This window comes from Centropristis striata, chromosome 8, assembly GCF_030273125.1.
Source record: "Centropristis striata isolate RG_2023a ecotype Rhode Island chromosome 8, C.striata_1.0, whole genome shotgun sequence".
Lineage (NCBI taxonomy): Eukaryota > Metazoa > Chordata > Actinopteri > Perciformes > Serranidae > Centropristis > Centropristis striata.
The window spans coordinates 15,458,857-15,478,866 of record NC_081524.1 but is presented as its reverse complement, the minus strand read 5'-3'; the positions used below and the strand labels follow the sequence as shown (position 1 = coordinate 15,478,866).

Sequence of the window (20,010 nt, the reverse complement as noted above, 5' to 3'; positions counted from 1 at the left end):
TTTTTTTGTCATTTTGTGTCTTTTTTTGTCATTTTGTGTCTTTTTTTGGTCATTTTGTGTCTGTTTTTGGTCATTTTGTGTCTTTTTTTGGTCATTTTGTGTCTTTTTTTGGTCATTTTGTGTCTTTTTTTTAGTCTTTTTGTGTCTTTTTGTCATTTTGTGTCTTTTTTTGGTCATTTTGTGTCTTTTTTTAGTCCTTTAGTCCAACATAAAATGTGATTTTGAATCTTTTTTTTACTTTCAAAACACTATCATGCTCAATAAAGAATTTTAAATGTTACAAATGTGTATTAATTTCAGAGTACACTGAGATATTAAACTGCATCATTTTCAATTAAATTCTGGAAAAGTTGGTGTGTTCTAAAACTTTTGACCAGTAGTGTATATTTATTTATTCTCGATTTCTTATTATTTTGTTACTTAAAAACAAATCTGAAATGGAATTTGTTGTCTAACAGTACTATTAAAGTCACAATTTTGATACATGTTATGGAGATGAAAACAAAAAAGGCAGATGGTTATTTGTTTTTATTTATTATTGATTTAATATTATTTTGTTACTTTAAAACAAATCTAAAAAATAATTTATTGTTAAACAGCACTGTCAATTTCACAATTTTGATAAATGTTGTGGAGATGCAAAGAAAAAGGCAGATTTGTGTTTCTGTAAGCAGAAAATGTGTCTAGTTTATTCATTTTAAAATAAGATATATCATAAGAACCACTTGGTCTGTGGTATATCCCCCATAATTTTCCTTTTTAAGGATTACTGGCTCTGGGTTCTTATGGGTTAAATAAGCTCTGCCACTTGCCTTTAAATCCTCAAGGGATCATCCAAATTAAAATACACCCGATCATTTAAATAATAAGTTATCTCACGCTGCTTAAAACTCACTAGAGAGTCTAATACTCTTGTGTAATTTGGTAGATTTTCATATTGGTGTTTATAAGAAGACAGTATATATTTCAGAGAGATTCACATTAAAATGTATTTGTTAATGAAAAGGAGAAGATAAAGCCTTTTGCAGACGACATTTCTCTCTACATTAAGAATGGATTCATCTTCATATTTAAACATTTTCAAGGTGATAAATAAAAACATGTTCAATATGATTGCAACAGTTTTGGATGGTCTAAAGTAGGGGTGTCAAACTCTGGCCCGCGGGCCAAATTTGGCCCGCAGTGTAATTTTATTTGGCCCGCGAGCCAATACCAAATTATTATATAATTATTGCACTATAAAAGCTGACCCGCCGGTATTATACGGAGCATTTACCACTAATACTAGATTTATTATTGTTATTTTATTTTTAAATGTATTAACCTGTTGAAAAACTTTATTTTGATATTTAAATCAGAAGGATGCAAATAGAAAAGAGGCATACAATTTTTATTTATTTATTATTTAATTTATAATAAAATTTTAATTTATTTAATTTAATTTAATAATGACATTGATGTGTTTTTTTATTTGAAATTTGATTTTGCATGTCTGCACTATTTAGTTATATATTGTATGTTTATAAGCGTTGCTGGTTCCATATTTAATGTTAAAGCAAAACATGTTTGGTATATATTAAAAGGTTTATTTGTTCAATGTTGGCCCGCGATTTTATTCAAGTTTTAAATTTTGGCCCATTGTGTATTTGAGTTTGACACCCCTGGTCTAAAGTTTCCTCAGAAGGTGAGAGATGTGAATCTTAAACCTCTGAACCCTAAACCAATTACACGATTGTTAAAAATTGATTATCATGGCTAAATCTGGATTATAATCAGGCTTTAAAATCACACATGTATGTGACTTTAGGCTTCTTTAGACGGATAATAAACATGAGTAGCCTCTAACATTTATTGCTTTTGTTTAGTAAAAGTCAAACTACATTCAGAAAGCCGAAGCACTTCAATATGATATGATGATATGAGGCATTAACTCCTTATACTAATTTCTTCTTCTGTCTTCTCTATAGCTTAAAATTATTCTTTTAAACTCTAAAGAAGACATGTTGTTGGTAAATCAAGAAGTATTGCTTTCAGGCCATCTGACTGTAGAAAATGTTCCAAATAAAATAAAATAAAATAAGTGCTGTATAAAATTAGATAAAATATATGTATTTAACAAAAAAAGAACATACCACAGGTTACCTTTCCCCTGTACTAGTGGGAATACAATTCATTATATCAATTTGATTAACTCCCTTTCAACAATAAAAAAATAAATATTTCACATGGTTAACTATCCCAACATTTGACACAGTAAAATAGCAGAATTATACAAAATAAATGCAGTAATTCAGCTTCAACTTGGTAGGGAACCACAAAATACACTGAAAAAAGAAAATAGTTGAACCACTTAATTGAATTGTTTCATTTGGTAACACCTAAATGAATTAAGTTCTTTCAAATTAATTTAAAATCAATTGTGTCAATCTAACTTATTAAATTAAGTTGAAAGAACTTAATTCATTTAGGTGTTACCAAATGAAACAATTCAATTAAGTTGGTTCTTTTTTCAGTGTATGAATGTTTTCCACCACAGCTGTGCTTCTCAAAATATTAAAGTAAATCTTAGTACATTATAATAAAATATTGATCAAACACTCACTGCTGTGATGAACTTGGTGCCCTGGGGTTGGAGGTCTTCCTCTTTCTGGAAAATGGAAGGTGACGCGATGGAGGAAGGAGGTGAGGAGGAGCAGAGGAAGGAGGAGGGCTCGTTGTTGTTGTTGAAGGAGTCCATGTTGATGCTGGAGTGGCCGGGTATAGAGAGCCCAGTAACACTGTCACTGGAGGGACACTGGGAGGAGGTTTCTGAGCTCTCAGTGACTGTCACACAACACAGAGACAGAGACATACATTAATACTGCAAAACTGGATAAAGCAACACAGAATAATAAACAATAATAACAATAATATCCTATTTAGGAAAAGGTTCAAGGTCAGTGTGCAGCATGTAAAAGATTTTCTGTATTCTTGAAGCTTCTATGTTTGTGACACGGGTTTTTTTTAGTGTTCTACAGCTACAGTAGCTTGTTGAGAAGCCGTCCAATAAGGCAGTGTTATTTATATTTATTTATTATCGATTTATTATTATTTTGTAACTTAAAAACAAATCTGAAATGGAATTTGTTGTCTAACAGCACTATTAAAGTCACAGTTTTGATACATGTTATGGAGATGAAAACAAAAAAGGCAGATGGTTATTTGTTTTTATTTATTATTGATTTAATATTATTTTGTTACTTAAAAACAAATCTAAAAAATAATTTATTGTTAAACAGCACTGTCAATTTCACAATTTTGATAAATGTTGTGGAGATGCAAAGAAAAAGGCAGATTTGTGTTTCTGTAAGCGGAAAGGTGTCCAGTTTATTTATTTTAAAATAAGATATATCATAAGAACCACTTGGTCTGTGATTTATGTATTCTTGAAGCTTCTATGTTTCTTTCTTTTCAGTCTTTGGCGCCACCTAGTGGTAGCAGTAGAGAAGACAGTAATCCCCCACTGACCCCTGCAAAATGCTACACATAGAGACTTTAAGGCTAAAATGGTATTTTTAAACTGAATATATAAGGTTTAACTTGCAGAAAGAGATATCTATGTTTTCAAACTTGTGTAATTGTATTTGCATTTTTGTTAATTTTAGTTTATTCATTTTATGTGTTTGTTTTTTTTGCAAATTAAATCATGCATATAAATATATATATAAACATATATGTATATGTAGATATATATATATATATATGTCCCCCGGCTCGTAGCCAGATCACCGCCGTTACATACACAATAGCGGGGCTATTAGCGGTAGCTACCGTAACGCCGGTGATCTCACTACGAGCCGGGGGACAGCGGAGCCACCGAGAGACCTTTCAACTTTCGCTCTAAACTATTTAAAACACCATCTGCAGCTAAAGAGAGTTTCGCGTCTGCAGCAGCCATGTTGGATCCGTAAGAAAACTACAAGCTTCCATCTGCCGAGTAGTACGTGTCATCGTCATGCCGTCCCTCCCCGTTCTGTGATTGGATCCCTTAAACAGGGCTAAGAAACCTCTCTGGTTTCCAGACTGGATGGAGGTTCAAAATTAAATTTGAGCGCACAAGGCAGTCTGGGTATACCCAGGCTAGGAATTAACAGGAATTTGTGGGGGTCATTTTACTTAATTTTTGAACAGGTGGGGTCTGGCAACATTCATGTTTTTGTTGTACAATTAAAGAATTGATTGTTCAATAAAATTATTAAAACTTGATAAAGCTCTACTTACAAATACATCTTTGAAATGTCTTGTCAATGTCAAAGTTTTTTGGGATTTCGCATCTTTCCAAAGTTTCCCAGCTTAACTTACAATGGAAAGTTTCGGGAAATTTACCAGAAACGTTCCACCCCTTTGCAACCCTAGTAACAATAATCACTCACTCATGGAGGGCTGGCCGGGGTCCTGCTCCAGCTCGTCCTCCTCTATGCAGTCGTAGGGCCACTGGGCGAAGGAGGGAACGCTGCTCACCAGGTATGGATGTGTGTGCTGCTGGGAGGGGGAGGAGTAAAGATGGAGGTTGAGCGAGCCCAGCAGCGAGGAGGACGACTGGCTGCTGGAGGAGGAGGTGCTGCTGTTGGAGATGGTGGAGTGAGGTCTCTTGAAGGAGGTGGCGTATTCAAAGGAAGGCACGGCGATGGAGGCTCTGGTTCTAGACTCTGTCAGGGAGACAGACACAGCGAGGTGTGAGATGAATGGAGGAACATTCCTGCAGCTGTTAACCCTCTATGGCAGCTATTCTCAACCTTGGGGTCGCGAGATGATTTCTGGGGGTCGCCAAATCATTTTGGAAGTCAGCTCTGTCTCCACTGTGTTAAAGTGTTCATGTGTTAATGTGTTTTAGTCTTTTTGGTCATTTAATGTCTTTTTTTGGGGTCATTTTTGTGTCTTTTTTTGATCATTTTGTGGTCAATTTGTGTCTTTTTTGGTCATTTTGTTTCCTTTTTTTGGTCATTTTCTGTCTTTTTTTAGTAAGTTTCTGTCTTTTTGGTCATTTTGTGTCTTTTCTGGTCATTTTGTGTCTTTTTTTGGTCATTTTGTGTATTTTTTTTGATCATTTTGTGGTCAATTTGTGTCTTTTTTGGTCATTTTGTTTCCTTTTTTTGGTCATTTTCTGTCTTATTTTAGTAAGTTTCTGTCTTTTTGGTCATTTTGTGTGTTTTCTGGTCATTTTGTGTCTTTTTTTGGTCATTTTGTGTATTTTTTTTATCATTTTGTGGTCAATTTGTGTCTTTTTTGGTCATTTTGTTCCCTTTTTTTGGTCATTTTCTGTCTTTTTTTAGTAAGTTTCTGTCTTTTTGGTCATTTTGTGTCTTTTCTGGTCATTTTGTGTCTTTTTTGGTCATTTTGTGTATTTTTTGATCATTTTGTGGTCAATTTGTGTCTTTTTTGGTCATTTCGTTTCCTTTTTTGTGAGATTGTGTTCAGTGAGCAGGGGTCGCGGACAACATGCATGTTAAATTGGGGGTCGCGACTAAAAAAGGTTGAGAACTACTGTTCTATGGTACGCATTATGATGCCAGTTAGGGGAAAAAATATTTGGAGTGAGGTTTTTTTGGCTTAAAATAGACTAAATAAACATAATCTGAAAATGTTTTATTCTATTTTATTTTTTAAAGTTTTTAAGTTTTTGGGGTTTGATGCCCATAGGCAACAATTTTCCATAGCGGTGCACAAGTGAAAAAGGTGAAAAGGTTTTTTTTTTCAATTTGAACATTATTTATTTAATAGACATGAGTAAAAGATTCAGGAGCTTCAACAGGGTACAATACAAAACATTTTAAATTTAAAAACATCATAAAAGGAACTTTTTAAAACGGTTTCTTGTCTGGAGTAGCAATTTTTTTCCAGATGAAAATGACGTTTTTAGTGCTTTTTTGTGGCGCATATTGGCAAAGCTGTTTCCTTTGGAAAAGTCTGCACAAAAGGGTTTTAACATGGCCTCCTGGAGGTCATGTGACAAATTAAAGCATTGCTATTGGTTCCCTATACTCTTCCATCTTTTTTAAAGTATTGCATCACTCAAAAACATGCATTGTAGTAATTTGACAGGCAAAAAATGGGTATGTTGCCTGAGGGCAACACTGTACCATAGAGGGTTAATGATGATAATTAAGGCGTGAATCTTTCTTTTATAACATGAAAGAGGTGTAGTGTGAAATAGTTTACTGCGGTTGTAATGACTTCAAATCACTCTGGCTTAGATTACATCTGCTGTGTTAACTTCACAAAACTCTCATAATTCTACTGGCATTAAAACACCTGTAAGCAGGAGCCACATATTTGTGGTTTCAGCAGAGACAAATTTCTGCATCTACATAATTACAGGGTGAATCATAAAGATGCAACACACTGTTGGGGTGAGGAGAAAAGAGCGAGAGAAATAATAAGTGTAGCTCACGACAAATAATAATGGTTTTAGTAATTTGAAGATGGTGTGGGAGAAAGATCTGTCTTGTAAACTGGATGAAAAAACATGGGAAGGGATCCTTTCCAACACTGAAGAATATATAAGAGAAGCCAGAGGCAAATTTATTCAGTATAAAATAATTCATAGATATTATTTTACCCCATCAAGACTTAACAGAATGGGTTTAATTAATAGTGATCTATGTTGGAAGTGTGGGGCAGAAAGTAGCACATTTATCCATGATGCATTATGGGAATGTTCTAAGATCCTCCCCTTGTGGGAAAAAGTTATAGATTATATGAGCAAATCATTAAATTGTGAACTTCCCAGGTCACCAAGACTATGTCTCCTTGGAGACAGGACTATGGTACCCCTGTTGAACAAATACAATTTTAGAGTATTAAAAACTGGCCTATTAACATGTGCAAGGACTATTCTGAGGTGTTGGAAGGAACCACAAGCTCCCACACGGAGTCTGTGGAAAACACAGATGATGGAGACTGTGGCATGTGAGAAGATGTTGGGGAGATTAAATTGTGAAAATGATATGATAAAAGAAAAATGGGATAGTTTTGGTAAGCAGATTTGTTGATTCGCCTGCCCTGCCTGCGCACTTGCCTGTCTTGTTTTTAGTTAATTTATTTTCAGATTTTGTATTTTATATATTTACTAATATTGTATTTATTTATTTATTAATTTATTTATTTTATTATTATTATTATTATTTTTATTTTTTTTATGACCTCCATCCTGTCTGGTGTGTTTGATGTTCGTTTGTATGTTGTAAAAATGAAAAGATAATAAAAACTTTGAATTAAAAAAAAAAAATAAGTGTAACTCACCTGACCCCTTCATGATATAGTCAATGGCTCTGTCACTGATCGCTGCGTCACTCGGCTTTATGTCCATGAAAGGTTTGCTTCCAATCCCCATCGACACCATCTCCTGCATGCGCAACTCTGGAATCGAGAAATTAAAATATTTAATGACAGAATATTTGTTTTAAATGGGATAAAAGGTCTGAATGTCACTTATGTTCAGATCAAAATGAAAGTAAAAACACCTCTGTTTCAAACATTGGTTTAACAGTCTTGTTAAATGTTCTAGCCATGGAGAAGTTAACCTATGCCACCAAGGGAAAAATACAGAGCTTTTTTAAGCTATGGGGACAATTTATTGAATATCTTGAAAGTCACCGATCAAGATGTTGAACACTTGAAAAGGACAATGAAGTGTATAAAGAAAATGTAATAATCAACACAGCAGCTACATAGGAAATACGGGGTTGTAATTTTTATTATTATTATTATTATTATTATTGTTATTATTGCATTGGTTGTTTTGTTTTACTATGTTTTGTTCTTTGTTTTAGTGGTAATTTGTCTTGTCTGTTTTTTGTTTTGTTTTTTATCAAGAATGTGGGCGTGTAAACCCTCATTAATGTATGCGTCATGTTAATTCTAAAAACCCAATAAACATAATAAAAAAAAACAAAAAAAAAAAAACACCTCTGTTTCTTTGAGCCTGTCCAAAAGTTCATACATGTTGGCGTTAGATTCATACTGAATTAGTGACTATATTTTGGGCTAAATTATTTTTAATTGGGACAAACTTCACATCTGGAGAGGATTGGTATGATGTAATTTATGAAGACTTTGTCATAGAAAGAGTCGTTAAATTTAGGACATTTTGGAGAAGTGGAAAAATTATACTTCCCAGAAATGTCCTTGTTTAAATGAAATCATTTTATTTATTCCATTTTTTATTTTACTCAAATTAAAAACAGCCCATGTTCTATTTTTTTGCTCTACAAAAACATTGTAAAAAGCTAATAATGAGCTTGATAATTGTGCAAAATTTGTTTGCACTACTTTGTTTTTTAGTTTGGTCTTGGTTGTTTGTATTTTTATTTTATATATTTTTTAAATCTTTATTCTATTTCATTTTTATTTATTTTTTTATTACCTTAATCTGTTTTTACTCTCTACTTGTGCTGCTGCAACACCTGAATTTTCCCGATGGGGAAACAATAAAGGAATATCTTATCTTATCTTAAAAGAATCCAACTATGGATATCTAAGTTATCTAACTAAAGACAACTGTTTGTGTGACCTTCTGTTGTGATGAGATCCCACATAAAGCAGAAAAAAACACGACAAAAACCCTCCACCTCTGTTTCTGAGTGCCTGCCTCCAAAGAATCTTCCCGATGATGGCGGTCCACACAGCCTTGACCTCCGCCGAGCTGGCCTGCAGTATAAACGTGTCCTGAGACTTCCTCCGCCGGAACCAGATCTCAAAGCGCAGGCCGCTGTCACCGACACTCTCAGTCATGCCGATCTCTGCTGTCTGAATAGAAAAGAACAGAAAAAACACATTTACTGTCTTATTCAAGCAGAATAGACTGAAAAATAATTATCCAGTGTATCTCATCCATTATGTGCTGCACTTTACTGGTGAACAGAAACACATGAGGAGAGTATTTATGATATGCACAGTGCACTGGTATGATCATTAACATAATACCAAACAACTTTAGGGAATCAACAAAATCTAACAACTTTGATGATTGACTAATTGGTTAGCACCATTTATAAAGTACTCTCTAATTCTAATTCTGCGTCTCAAATAAGAATTTAATTGAAAATGATGCAGTTTAATGTCTCAGTGTACTCTGAAATTAATGCACATTTGCCTATTTAAAATTATTTATTGAGCATGATAGTGAAAAAAAAAGTGAAAGATTCAAAATCACATTTTATGTTGGACTAAAGGACTAAAAAAAGACACAAAATGACAAAAAAAGACACCAAAAGACACAAAATGACCAAAAAAAGACACAAAATGACTTACAAAGACATGAAAAGAATTCAAAAATGGACAAAATAGCCCAAGACTCCATAGAGTTAAGTTGTTAACCCATTTCTTGTTCCCTGAAAAAGGCCTACTTGTATAATTCTGAAATGTACATTATTTTTCAGTTTTGGTTAAGCTTACCTTTTTTTTATTTACCTCTGGCAGTTCACCACTTACCTTTGTACCCTTTCAAGCTGTTCATTTGACTTGAACTGCTTGAATTTCAATAAAAAAATGGAAAAATTGGGGTGTTCTAAAACTTTTGACCGGTAGTGTTATCTCTTTTTAGTCATTGTGTGGCTTTTTTTGGTAATTGTGTGACATAAAAATAATCTTCAAACTATAGACTCTTACCTTGAAGGACTGTTTGTAGATGTAAAAGTCATATCCTCCTTCTATCTTCTTGGTCTTACTGAATAGGATGAGGTCTTCAAACAAGAAGACGTGACGGAGGTATTTCCTGCGTCCACACCAGACGATGAACTCATCCTGGCAGCGGAGTTGACCCTGCTCTTTCAGGTTCACCTGGAGAGGAAACACGGCCGTTCACATGCGTCAGAGAGAACAATACAACTCCTGGAGGGACTCTGACCTCATTCTGCTGTATACACAACAACATGACCTCCAGTTCAAAAATACTTTTAATGCCTCGCTAGATTGTCTTATAAAAATGATAAGTGGCATTTGTCATGCTGACATGACAATATTAGTCAGGCGGCTTAGCTAAATAAAGGGGACACGCTGGACAAAAGAACCAAATTTTTTCCACGTGCTCTCTATCACCATAGGTTTCAATTTTTGGTAGGAGCCACTTCATCAAGATGGCCGATCCGAGATGGCACCCATATAAAGTCTATGAGAACCAATACATCTTCCAAGCCATTCAGAAGGTCAATCTTGGTGTCAAAATCTACATTTTCTGGGTCAAGGAATCATTTAAAGCTGTTGAGAATATCACTAGATGATTATTTGATCAAATAGAAATGTTCATTTTCACCCAGACTGGTAGGCAACTCGCTTCAAGTGCTGCAGCAGAGAATCCTGAGCTGAAAATGTTTGGAATTATGTAAATACATGGCCAAAATGAACATATCTATTTGATCATCTAGTGATATTCTCAGTAGCTTTAAATTATTCTTTGACCCAGAAAAATGTAGATTTTGACACTAAGATTGACCTTCTAAGTGGCTTAGAAGATATACTGGTTCTCATAGATTTTATATGGCTGCCATCTCCGATCTGCAATCTTGATGAATTGGCTCCTACCAAAAATTGAAACCTATAGTGATAGAGAGCATGTGGAAAAAATGTGGTGCTTTTGTCCGACGTGTCCCCTTTCTTCCCAAATCTGGTCCTAAACCGCCGGACTATATTCATCATAGCAGCACATGGCTCTGTGCCCAGGTCATTAGTGATTCCACTTGCCATCTCTAAATAACCACGGGTATTGAACGCAGCACCCCTGGGGTTTAGTGTCGTGCACCCCGGGGGCAGCTGCATTCGGACCTTGTGGTGTAATGGTAAGGTTACGGGCTATGAGCTCCGTCTTTTTTTTTAATATTAATTCATTTAATTTCACTTTATTTTAGTAAAAAGTTGACAGTGTATTTTAATTTTATGTTTTTCAGAGAGATGCACCTGTTTTTGTCTGTTATCAGGTATGATTTTTGTATTTTGTGTCATGCACTGCAAAAAAGCCAACTTATGTTTTTTGGTCTTAAACAGTGATTTGAGTTGGTAAAACTTGGAAATATAAATGATTGACATTTAGGGCAATAATGTAAGTTAGCGCAACAAAGGAAGCCAGTTGTCTGCTCAAAAACAAGTTGGTGAGTTGTTGTTACTTATATCTTTAAGTTGGGGTTCACAACAAGGGACAATAGTTCTGATAACTCTTACTTCTTTGTTGGGAAATGCGGGAAAGCGGTGAAATTCGGTCATTAGCGAAAGCTAGCGGCTAACTGACGCTAGCGGCGCTGCTTGTTACAGCTACAAGAGTAGCCATTAGCGTATCAATACTAACTCAAATTTGTGGTCACAACATTAGCTGACATTTCATAGCAGCGTTACAATCGTGCCAATTCAGCACATTGCAGAAGTTAGCAGAAGTAAGGATTAAAAGTTATTACAATGTAAAATTATAAGTTAGTACAACTTACAGTTGAGTTGACAAAAATCTGAAATCAGAGTTGAGCAAACTCAAAAACAAAACTTAAAATATTTAGTTTGATTGTCCAACTTAAAATTTTATCGAAGTTTGTTGCCTTGAAATTTTGAGTTCACCCAACTTTTCTTTTTTTGCAGTGCAGAGAGAGTGCTAAGCCGCTACACCCACGCATGACTCCTTACATCACAGCCCCGGATGGCGTCCATAGCCAGCAGGTCGTTGCCGTGGCGGAGCTGGAACTTGACCATCTCCTCGGCGGTGCGGAGGTCGCTCAGCTCCTGCTCCTGGGACTGACTGCACTCCTTGATCAGGTCTTTAAGCAGCAGAGCGTATTTACTCATCCTCTGGATGGGCTTCAGCAAGTAGGACGCCAAGTCCATCTTGTCTCCGAGCTCCAGCTGCTTATTCTGGGGAGCAAGGTTGTTATAGTTAACGAAATAACGAAACTAGAATTGAAAAAACATTTTTGTTAACTGAAATAAAAATAAAAACTAACTAAAATCATAGTGAAAATGTCCTTAGTTTCCGTTTTTGTCAACTTTTTTCATTCATAATTCAGTGTTTCTATTTGAACATGCAACACATGGTGAATCTGTTTACTGAGACTGGGATGTTTACACTAGAACCAAAATACAAAACACCCAGAACTGTAAGAGTTAATAACCTTATTGGGGCTGAGATGATAAACCAAAGGAAATAAAGGAAACATTTATTATGACCTCTTTGAATCTCGCACCCAACCTATAGCCCATTACAAAAAAACTAAAACTAATAAAAACTAAACTAAAACTAACCATTTTCAAAAAATAAAAACTAAACTAAAACTAGAAAACTCCCTCTAAAAACTAACTAAAACTAACTGAATTTGAAAACAAAAATTCACAGCGAAACTAAAACTAATGAAAAATCCAAAACTATTATAACCTTGCTGGGGAGAGACACCATGAGGATTATAATTATGATGTCACAGCTTTTTCTACAAATCACTTCTTTTGAATGCATATGGAAATGTCAAAGATTTGGTGAGTCGTGCAAACTGTAAGTCAATTATGTTTTAAAGTGGTTTAGCACAAGGTTATTATAGTTAACGAAAACTAACGAGATAACGAAAACTAGAATTGAGAAAACATTTTCGTTAACTGAAATAAAAATAATGAGAGTTTTTAAAAAAACGATAACTAACTGAAACTGTATTGTGAGGTTACAAAACTGTATAAAATATATACAATATGACAAAATTTAATCAATTACAAATATAAATCTAACCAGCTGCCAAATACAAAAAAATATTCTTTCATAACGTGTGTAATGGTATAATGTCATTACATCAAAAAGTAGGAATATTGCCATTATCACAACATTATCTAAAAAAAAAACAAAAACATATTAAAAATCATACTGACATTATTGTTAACAAAACATAAATCTGATAGTAGTATATCTGTGATTAGCTCATCTGGAGGCATTACTCTGAATGCATTTTTGTGATCCTTTTATTTAATGTACAAGCAGAACATGCATTAGCCCTGTGACATGGTAAAATTTATGCTTACCTCGTATACTCTTCTATAATCATGTAACTCTTTATAATCATGCCTTGTACTACTTAATATATATTATAATCATGTTAATATACATTATAATCATGTTAGGATGAATGACTTCATGTTGTTCTCTGTATAAATGCTGTAATGATATAATTGTGTAATAATTGTTTGATTTAATGTGGACCCCAGGAAGAATAGTCTTCATCTCTATGAAGACTAATGGGGATCCAAAGGATACAATAAACAATAAACAATAAACAATAAACCTGCCGCTGTGTGGGGAATGTAACCAGAGTTTCCAGACGCACCTTAAAGAACTCGTTGCCATGGCTGCTGAGCAGCGTGTCTGACTGCGGCTTGTTCTTGCTGTACAGAGCATACATTCCAAACTGATCCTCCTGCACACAAGATTAACAAGTTACAACACTGAACACAGTAAGAAGCATGTATTTCATCATGCTAAGTATGATTCAGCTCCCGGGAGACTGTAACTTCACTGGGATGAGCTGCAGATGAGTAACTACATCAAACAACACAGGGACAATGATAGTGAAGCCTGACTCTACTCTGGAAACACTGCATTAAGTTGTTTTTCAATGTTTCAATTCACATGGTTTTCACCAGGTACAGGGAGGAAGAAGGGCTTTAACAACCGGGTGTTTTCATAAATTATAAATTATTCATGTATTTGTTTATATATATATATATATATATAATATGTATTATTTAAATATCGTTAGCCTCATAGCATAATTGCCTAAGTCATTTTTTGGCCAAATTGTGATATCTGCCTAAGGTAGTTCATGTTTCTTCAACTTTCTAGACAATAAGTGTACTTTCAGTCAATCAAAGGGATTAGGAGAAGTGTGTTTTTACTTTTAATCACATTTCTGCAACAAGGTATGATGAAGTGATGTAAACGCTAGCAAAACACAAGCTGAACTGAACTGAACTGAACTGAAAGCATCTGTAACTCCAGGTCAACACATCTCTACACTCACTGGGCCTCATTCATGAAACGTTAGTAGATTTGTGCGTAGATTTGCACATAAAAGCCTACGCTACTAAAAACCTACTCCGGATTCATGAACGCCGCGGGAAACTCAGATCTGATCGTAAACACGTGTGTATGATCATGAATGCCAATCCATCGTAAGGTGGCAGCGCGCTCCCGATAATCAGCAATTAGCATGAACCCCGCCCATGAATTGCTAATGACCACCATATAAGGAGGTGTGTAGAGGCATCCTGTCGACCTGTCAATCATGGCACAAAGAAAAAAAGAACGAGAAAGAAAAAATAATTTTTCCGAAGCGGAGATTGAAGTTATTTTGGGAGAAGTGGAGTCCAAAAAATTTTTTTTATTTTCATCTGTTAGTAGTGGTGTGACAGGGACAGGCAAAGCGAAAGCGTGGAGGGAGGTGACGGACGCAGTAAATGTGGTTTCTGTAGTGCAAAGAACTACGTCCGAGGTTAAACGTAAATGGTTTGACATTAAACTTGACGCAAAGAAACGCATTAGCGCACACAAAAAAGTACATCTGCCACAGGAGGAGGACGCTCAGAGTCCAAATACCCCGTTGGTGCGCTCTACAACGGCCCGAGTAGCCGCGTGCGCCTCATTGTATGCTCCTGTGGTGTCTGCGGGCTGGCCTGTGGGGTCATAAGCCACGGCGTCAGTGGGTAACCCCTATCCCCTATGGATATAGAAGGGTAAGTCCATATATAACACACACATGTGATTATGCAGGCTATATTCTTACCAATGAGCCAGCCGTCTCTCACAGCTCCATCCTCCAAACGCGTGCCAACTGCGCAATTACGCAGGATGAATGCGTCATGCGTCCCACCGGGCCACCGTGCCACAACGTTTAACAACACACACTTTGCGTCACAGATCAGTTGCACATTCACGGAATGAAAGTTTTTCCGGTTAATGTAAGCAAATGCATCACCGGATGGAGCCTTGATGCGTACGTGTGTGCAGTCTATGGCACCGATAACACCTGGCATGTTTGCAACTGCGCTGAACCCCTGCATTACTTCTGTCTGCCGTTGTGCGCCGTATGGACATTGGATATACTCTGGCATTAATTTAATGATACCTCTGAGAACTGCAGGCAGGATGCGTCAATTTACATAGATAATTCACAATTATGAGTTTAATCTGAATCTTAATCCCGCCAATTGCCAACTAATTTAACTAAATATGTTATATTTTTAATCGTTTGTCATGTTTATATCACATGTTTCAAAGGCATCTGCGTATTGTGTACATAACAGAACGCATTATGAATTAAAATTGTAATTTCCAACAGTGACGAGCATTATTTATATGCGTTCTTAAATTTACACAAGCACTACGTGTGGTCAGCAGCATGTGTAGATTTTGTTAGTAGCTACGAAAAGATCGGAGCTACTAAAATATTGATGAATGCGGAGATGCACGTAAATTTCCGTCTGCGAACGGTTTACACACAAATTCGTTCTGCTCACGTTTCATGAATGAGGCCCACTGTTATTTGTAGCCACTAGACCACTAGAGAGCTGTTTTTAGGCTCTGATGGACTCTTTCTCAACTCACGTGTCTCAGAAAACAGCTACTGATGGACAGCGGGGAGTGGGCACATGACTCCAGCCCCTTCAGGAAGTACTGAGTGTGGAAGTCCCACAGTTTCTCCACATTCCCGAAAATGATGCTCCGCTTCCCCCGCAGGTCCTGGGGCAAGTCCAGCCGCTCCATCTCTGGGAAATAATGCTCGATGATGTAGCTGAGGGAGCGGACGTACTCCCTCTCTGTGGAGATCATCTCATCCATGATGTGCTGCACTTTACTGGGGAACACAAACACACAATAAGAGTATTTATGATATGCACAGTGCACTGGTATGATCATTAACATAATACCAAACAACTTTAGGTAATCAACAAAATCTAACAACTTTGATGGTTGACTAATTGGTTAGCACCATTTATAAAGTACTTTGTAATTCTAATTCTGCGTCTCAAATAAGGTTTTTTTTCATTTTCAACTTTGAATGTTTTAGGGTTTCTTAAGGAATAACTCCTCCATATTTGACGATGGAAGATAAGATCAATTCCAAACAGTATGTGACTGTGAGTGGATTATGAGAAAATGACATGCCAAAGGGCCCCATCATCTCTACACTGGACCAAAACACACCGATTTTGTGGTTTTTCTTAATTTCTTTCTTTTGCATCTCTTTAGTTCACTCAATGTTTTTCATGATCTCATGATAAATGTATGTCTCTTTGTAGTCATTGTGTGGCTTTCTTTGGTAATTGTGTGACATTTTTAAAGTAATTTAGTGTCTGTAGTCATTTTGTGACCTTTTTTAGTCATCAAGTCTCTTTGTAGTCATTTTTGTTCCTTTTGCCTTTTTTTGTCATTTTGTGACCTTTTTTTTAATAATTTAGTGCCTCTGTAGTAAAATTTTTGCCCTTTTTGTTCGTTTTATGTGGGCAATTGGGGTCTCTTTATGGTCATTTCTAACAGTAGTTGGATTTAAAAGCACTTTCCAAAAAACTTACACTACCAGTCAAAAGTTTTAGAACGACCCAATTTTTCCAGTTTTTTATTGAAATTCAAGCAGTTCAAGTCAAATGAACAGCTTGAAAGGGTACAAAGGTAAGTGGTGAACTGCCAGAGGTAAATAAAAAAGGTAAGCTTAAGCAAAACTGGAAAATAATGTACATTTCAGAATTATACAAGTAGGCCTTTTTCAGGGAACAAGAAATGAGTTAACAACTTAACTCTATGGAGTCTTGGGCTATTTTGTCCATTTTTGAATTCTTTTCATGTCTTTGTAAGTCATTTTGTGTCTTTTTTTGGTCATTTTGTGTCTTTTTTTTTGTCATTTTGTGTCTTTTAGTGTCTTTTTTGTCATTTTGTGTCTTTTTTTTTTGGTCATTTTGTGTCTTTTTTTAGTCCTTTAGTCCAACATAAAATGTGATTTTGAATCTTTTTTTTACTTTCAAAACACTATCATGCTCAATAAAGAATTTTAAATGTTGCAAATGTGCATTAATTTCAGAGTACACTGAGACATTAAACTGCATCATTTTCAATTAAATTCTGGAAAAGTTGGTGTGTTCTAAAACTTTTGACCAGTAGTGTATATAAAATGATATCCTAGTGTCAGTGGTCGTTTCCTCACCTGCTCTGTTTCTTGCCCTCTCCGTCGCTGCGTCTGTTGTGGGTCTTAGTGGGCGTGGACATGCTGCGGCTGCGTCCCAGCGCGGGGCTCAGCACGTCTGGTCTCTGCAGCTTCTTCTCTGCAGACACGTTGTTCGCCACCTCCAGACCCTTGATGTACACACCCGTGTAGCCGTGAATGTGGCTGACGTCCGAGTGGCCGCTGTCCCTCGGGCTCAGCTCGAAGCTCATGGTCTTCTTCATGATCTTCTTCATCGGCTGCTTGCGAAGGCGGGCGGCCCCGGAGTAGACGGGCTCCGAGTGGCAGGAGATGGTGGAGTCGATGGTGCAGTCGCTGTCCGTGTCTTCAAACATGGACGGACTCTGCCTCAGCTTGCTGTCGCAGTCGGGAGGGAAGGTGAAGTGTGAGGAGCAGATTGAACTGGTGGGGCTCTTGGAGAACGGCCCCGCCGACTGAGGCTTGTTCTCCTCAAATGTTAACGGTGCTACAGGTAAAAGCACACATGCTTTCACTCCTGGAGGCTCTGGAGAGGAAATCTGGCTTTCTGCAGTCTGTAGAGAAGCGTCCGTGTCAGCAGGTGTCGAGTTTGATGTTGCTGTTAAAGCTCGAGCCAAAGTCTCCTCCAGCTGCTGTTTGGTCTGCTGACATTTGTGCCACACGGTGTTCCACTGCTCCAGCTGCTGAGGACTCTGCAGGGACAGCACCATGTCGTTGAGGGGGCTGAAGTTGTCCGTGGAGAACTTGGAGGCCTCGGTGTAGTAATCCTGCAGGATCTGCACCACGGAGGGAGAAAGACCGGCTCCTGTACTGTCCAGACTCAGGTGACAGAAATAATCCTGGCAATGCTTCATCCACTGGTTCGCCTGCAGATTTAAAAGGGTGGTTAATCCTTATATCATAATCAGAGACACATATTTATTATTATTTATTTATTATTATATTTGATCATTTATTTAAATGTATACATACATATATAAATGATATATTCTTCATTTCATTTATTTAATTGGTTTTTCACTTGAAAGATATTAGAAGTTCAAGAAAATTAAATGTTTAAAGCAGGGGTGTCAAACTCAAATACACAGTGGGCCAAAATTTTAAACCTGGACAAAGTCGCGGGCCAACATTGATATTTATTGAAAAAATTAACCTAAACAAGTTCAAATGAAATGGAACAAGCAAAGCTTGATATAACTTAATATTGCAAACATGCAAAATCAAATATCAAATAAAACAAACAAACACATCAATGGCATTCATTTCTTAAATAAAATTTAAATAAAAATCGTATGTCCCTTTATTTTATATGCAGCCTTCTTTAAATTTAAATTTAACAGTAATCTTTTTCCACAGGCTAAAAATAAATGTAAGAATAAAATAACAATAATAAACCAAATGACTAATAATAATATCCTTCAATGAATGTGCAGCCATTCAAGCCTTGGACTAGCAAGAAAAAGTTCATAAAGACAACTTTAATTGTTGCTCAGTTTGCTCCACACTGATCTACTGTGTTCAAGCCAAAACACCAGCAGAGCATTCTGGGATTTGTAGTATTATTTGCGCTGTATAATACCAGCGGGCCAGCTCTGGTTGTCATTTGGTATTTCCTCGTGGGCCAAATATAATTATACTGCGGGCCAAACTCTGGTTTAAAAGATACATTGGGGTTTTTTTTTAAGTTAAATAAATGCATGATGTCAAAGTCAATGAGTAATTGCATTAATAATCGTGATCTAACATTGATTAAATTAATCAAGATTATTATTATCAGCCCTTATTATGGTTAAAAGTATATGCTTAATCCTAAAATGTCCATTTTTTGACAGGTAATCCACTTTAGCTTTATACTTACTGAGTCATAGAATTCATAGAGGTTGGTGAGGATGTCTAGCTGGGCCTTCCTCCTCTCTACTCTGTTCAAGATGGAGCCCAGATGTTGCTTAAAGTCGATGAAAACAGAACCTGGAAGAGACTCCGGAGACTCTTTCACCAGCTGCAGGCCGAGCCTCTGCTGGTGCTGTTAGGACGAGGACAAAACCAAATCAATTTAGCACTGATTGTCTCCTAAATACTATATATACTAAGTGGTCCACAAGGAATGTGTTTAACCCATAAGAACCTATGGTGACACCCCTGTATCAAGCACTTTAAATCTTCTATAATCTCCCATATTCAGCTTTATGCTTCACCTTAACTCATTAAATCCCTAAGAGACGTAAACTGTGTGACTGGAAACAGAAATGTGTAAAAGTAGCTCATTTTAAAAAGCTTATTTTTTGTTACTAGGCTAAGTTTAAACCCATTTAACGATTCTAATCCATTAATAGTTGTGTCCTGTGTTGCATTTAACTTGTTCTGACCAGATTTCCTGAACAAATTAAAGTCACAATTGTATATACACTACCGGTCAAAAGTTTTAGAACACACCAATTTTTCCATTTTTTTATTGAAATTCAAGCAGTTCAAGTCAAATGAACAGCTTGAAAGGGTACAAAGGTAAGTGGTGAACTGCCAGAGGTAAATAAAAAAAAGTAAGCTTAACCAAAACTGAAAAATAATGTACATTTCAGAATTATACAAGTAGGCCTTTTTCAGGGAACAAGAAATGGGTTAACAACTTAACTCTATGGAGTCTTGGGCTATTTTGTCCATTTTTGAATTCTTTTCATGTCTTTGTAAGTCATTTTGTGTCTTTTTTTAGTCATTTTGTATCTTTTTTTTAGTCATTTTTGGTCATTTTGTGTCTTTTTTTAGTCATTTTTAGTCATTTTGTGTCTTTTTTTGGTCATTTTGTGTCTTTTTTTAGTCATTTTGTGTCTTT

The 20,010-nt window shown here is 36.1% G+C and overlaps 1 protein-coding gene across 1 annotated transcript in view; it reads right to left on the bottom strand.

The window, feature by feature from the left end:
• Positions 1-20,010, bottom strand: part of zgc:158766 (uncharacterized protein LOC100009641 homolog) — a 52,466-nt gene that overhangs the window by 2,420 nt on the left and 30,036 nt on the right. The window contains exons 13-22 of the mRNA XM_059338612.1: positions 19,042-19,206; positions 17,187-18,049; positions 15,593-15,842; positions 13,317-13,406; positions 11,644-11,868; positions 9,649-9,819; positions 8,610-8,787; positions 7,282-7,398; positions 4,413-4,688; positions 2,603-2,823 (exon numbers count right to left, since the gene is read on the bottom strand). Coding sequence (XP_059194595.1) covers positions 2,603-2,823; positions 4,413-4,688; positions 7,282-7,398; positions 8,610-8,787; positions 9,649-9,819; positions 11,644-11,868; positions 13,317-13,406; positions 15,593-15,842; positions 17,187-18,049; positions 19,042-19,206 — 2,556 coding nt within the window. The remainder of the gene's footprint in view (positions 1-2,602; positions 2,824-4,412; positions 4,689-7,281; positions 7,399-8,609; positions 8,788-9,648; positions 9,820-11,643; positions 11,869-13,316; positions 13,407-15,592; positions 15,843-17,186; positions 18,050-19,041; positions 19,207-20,010) is intronic.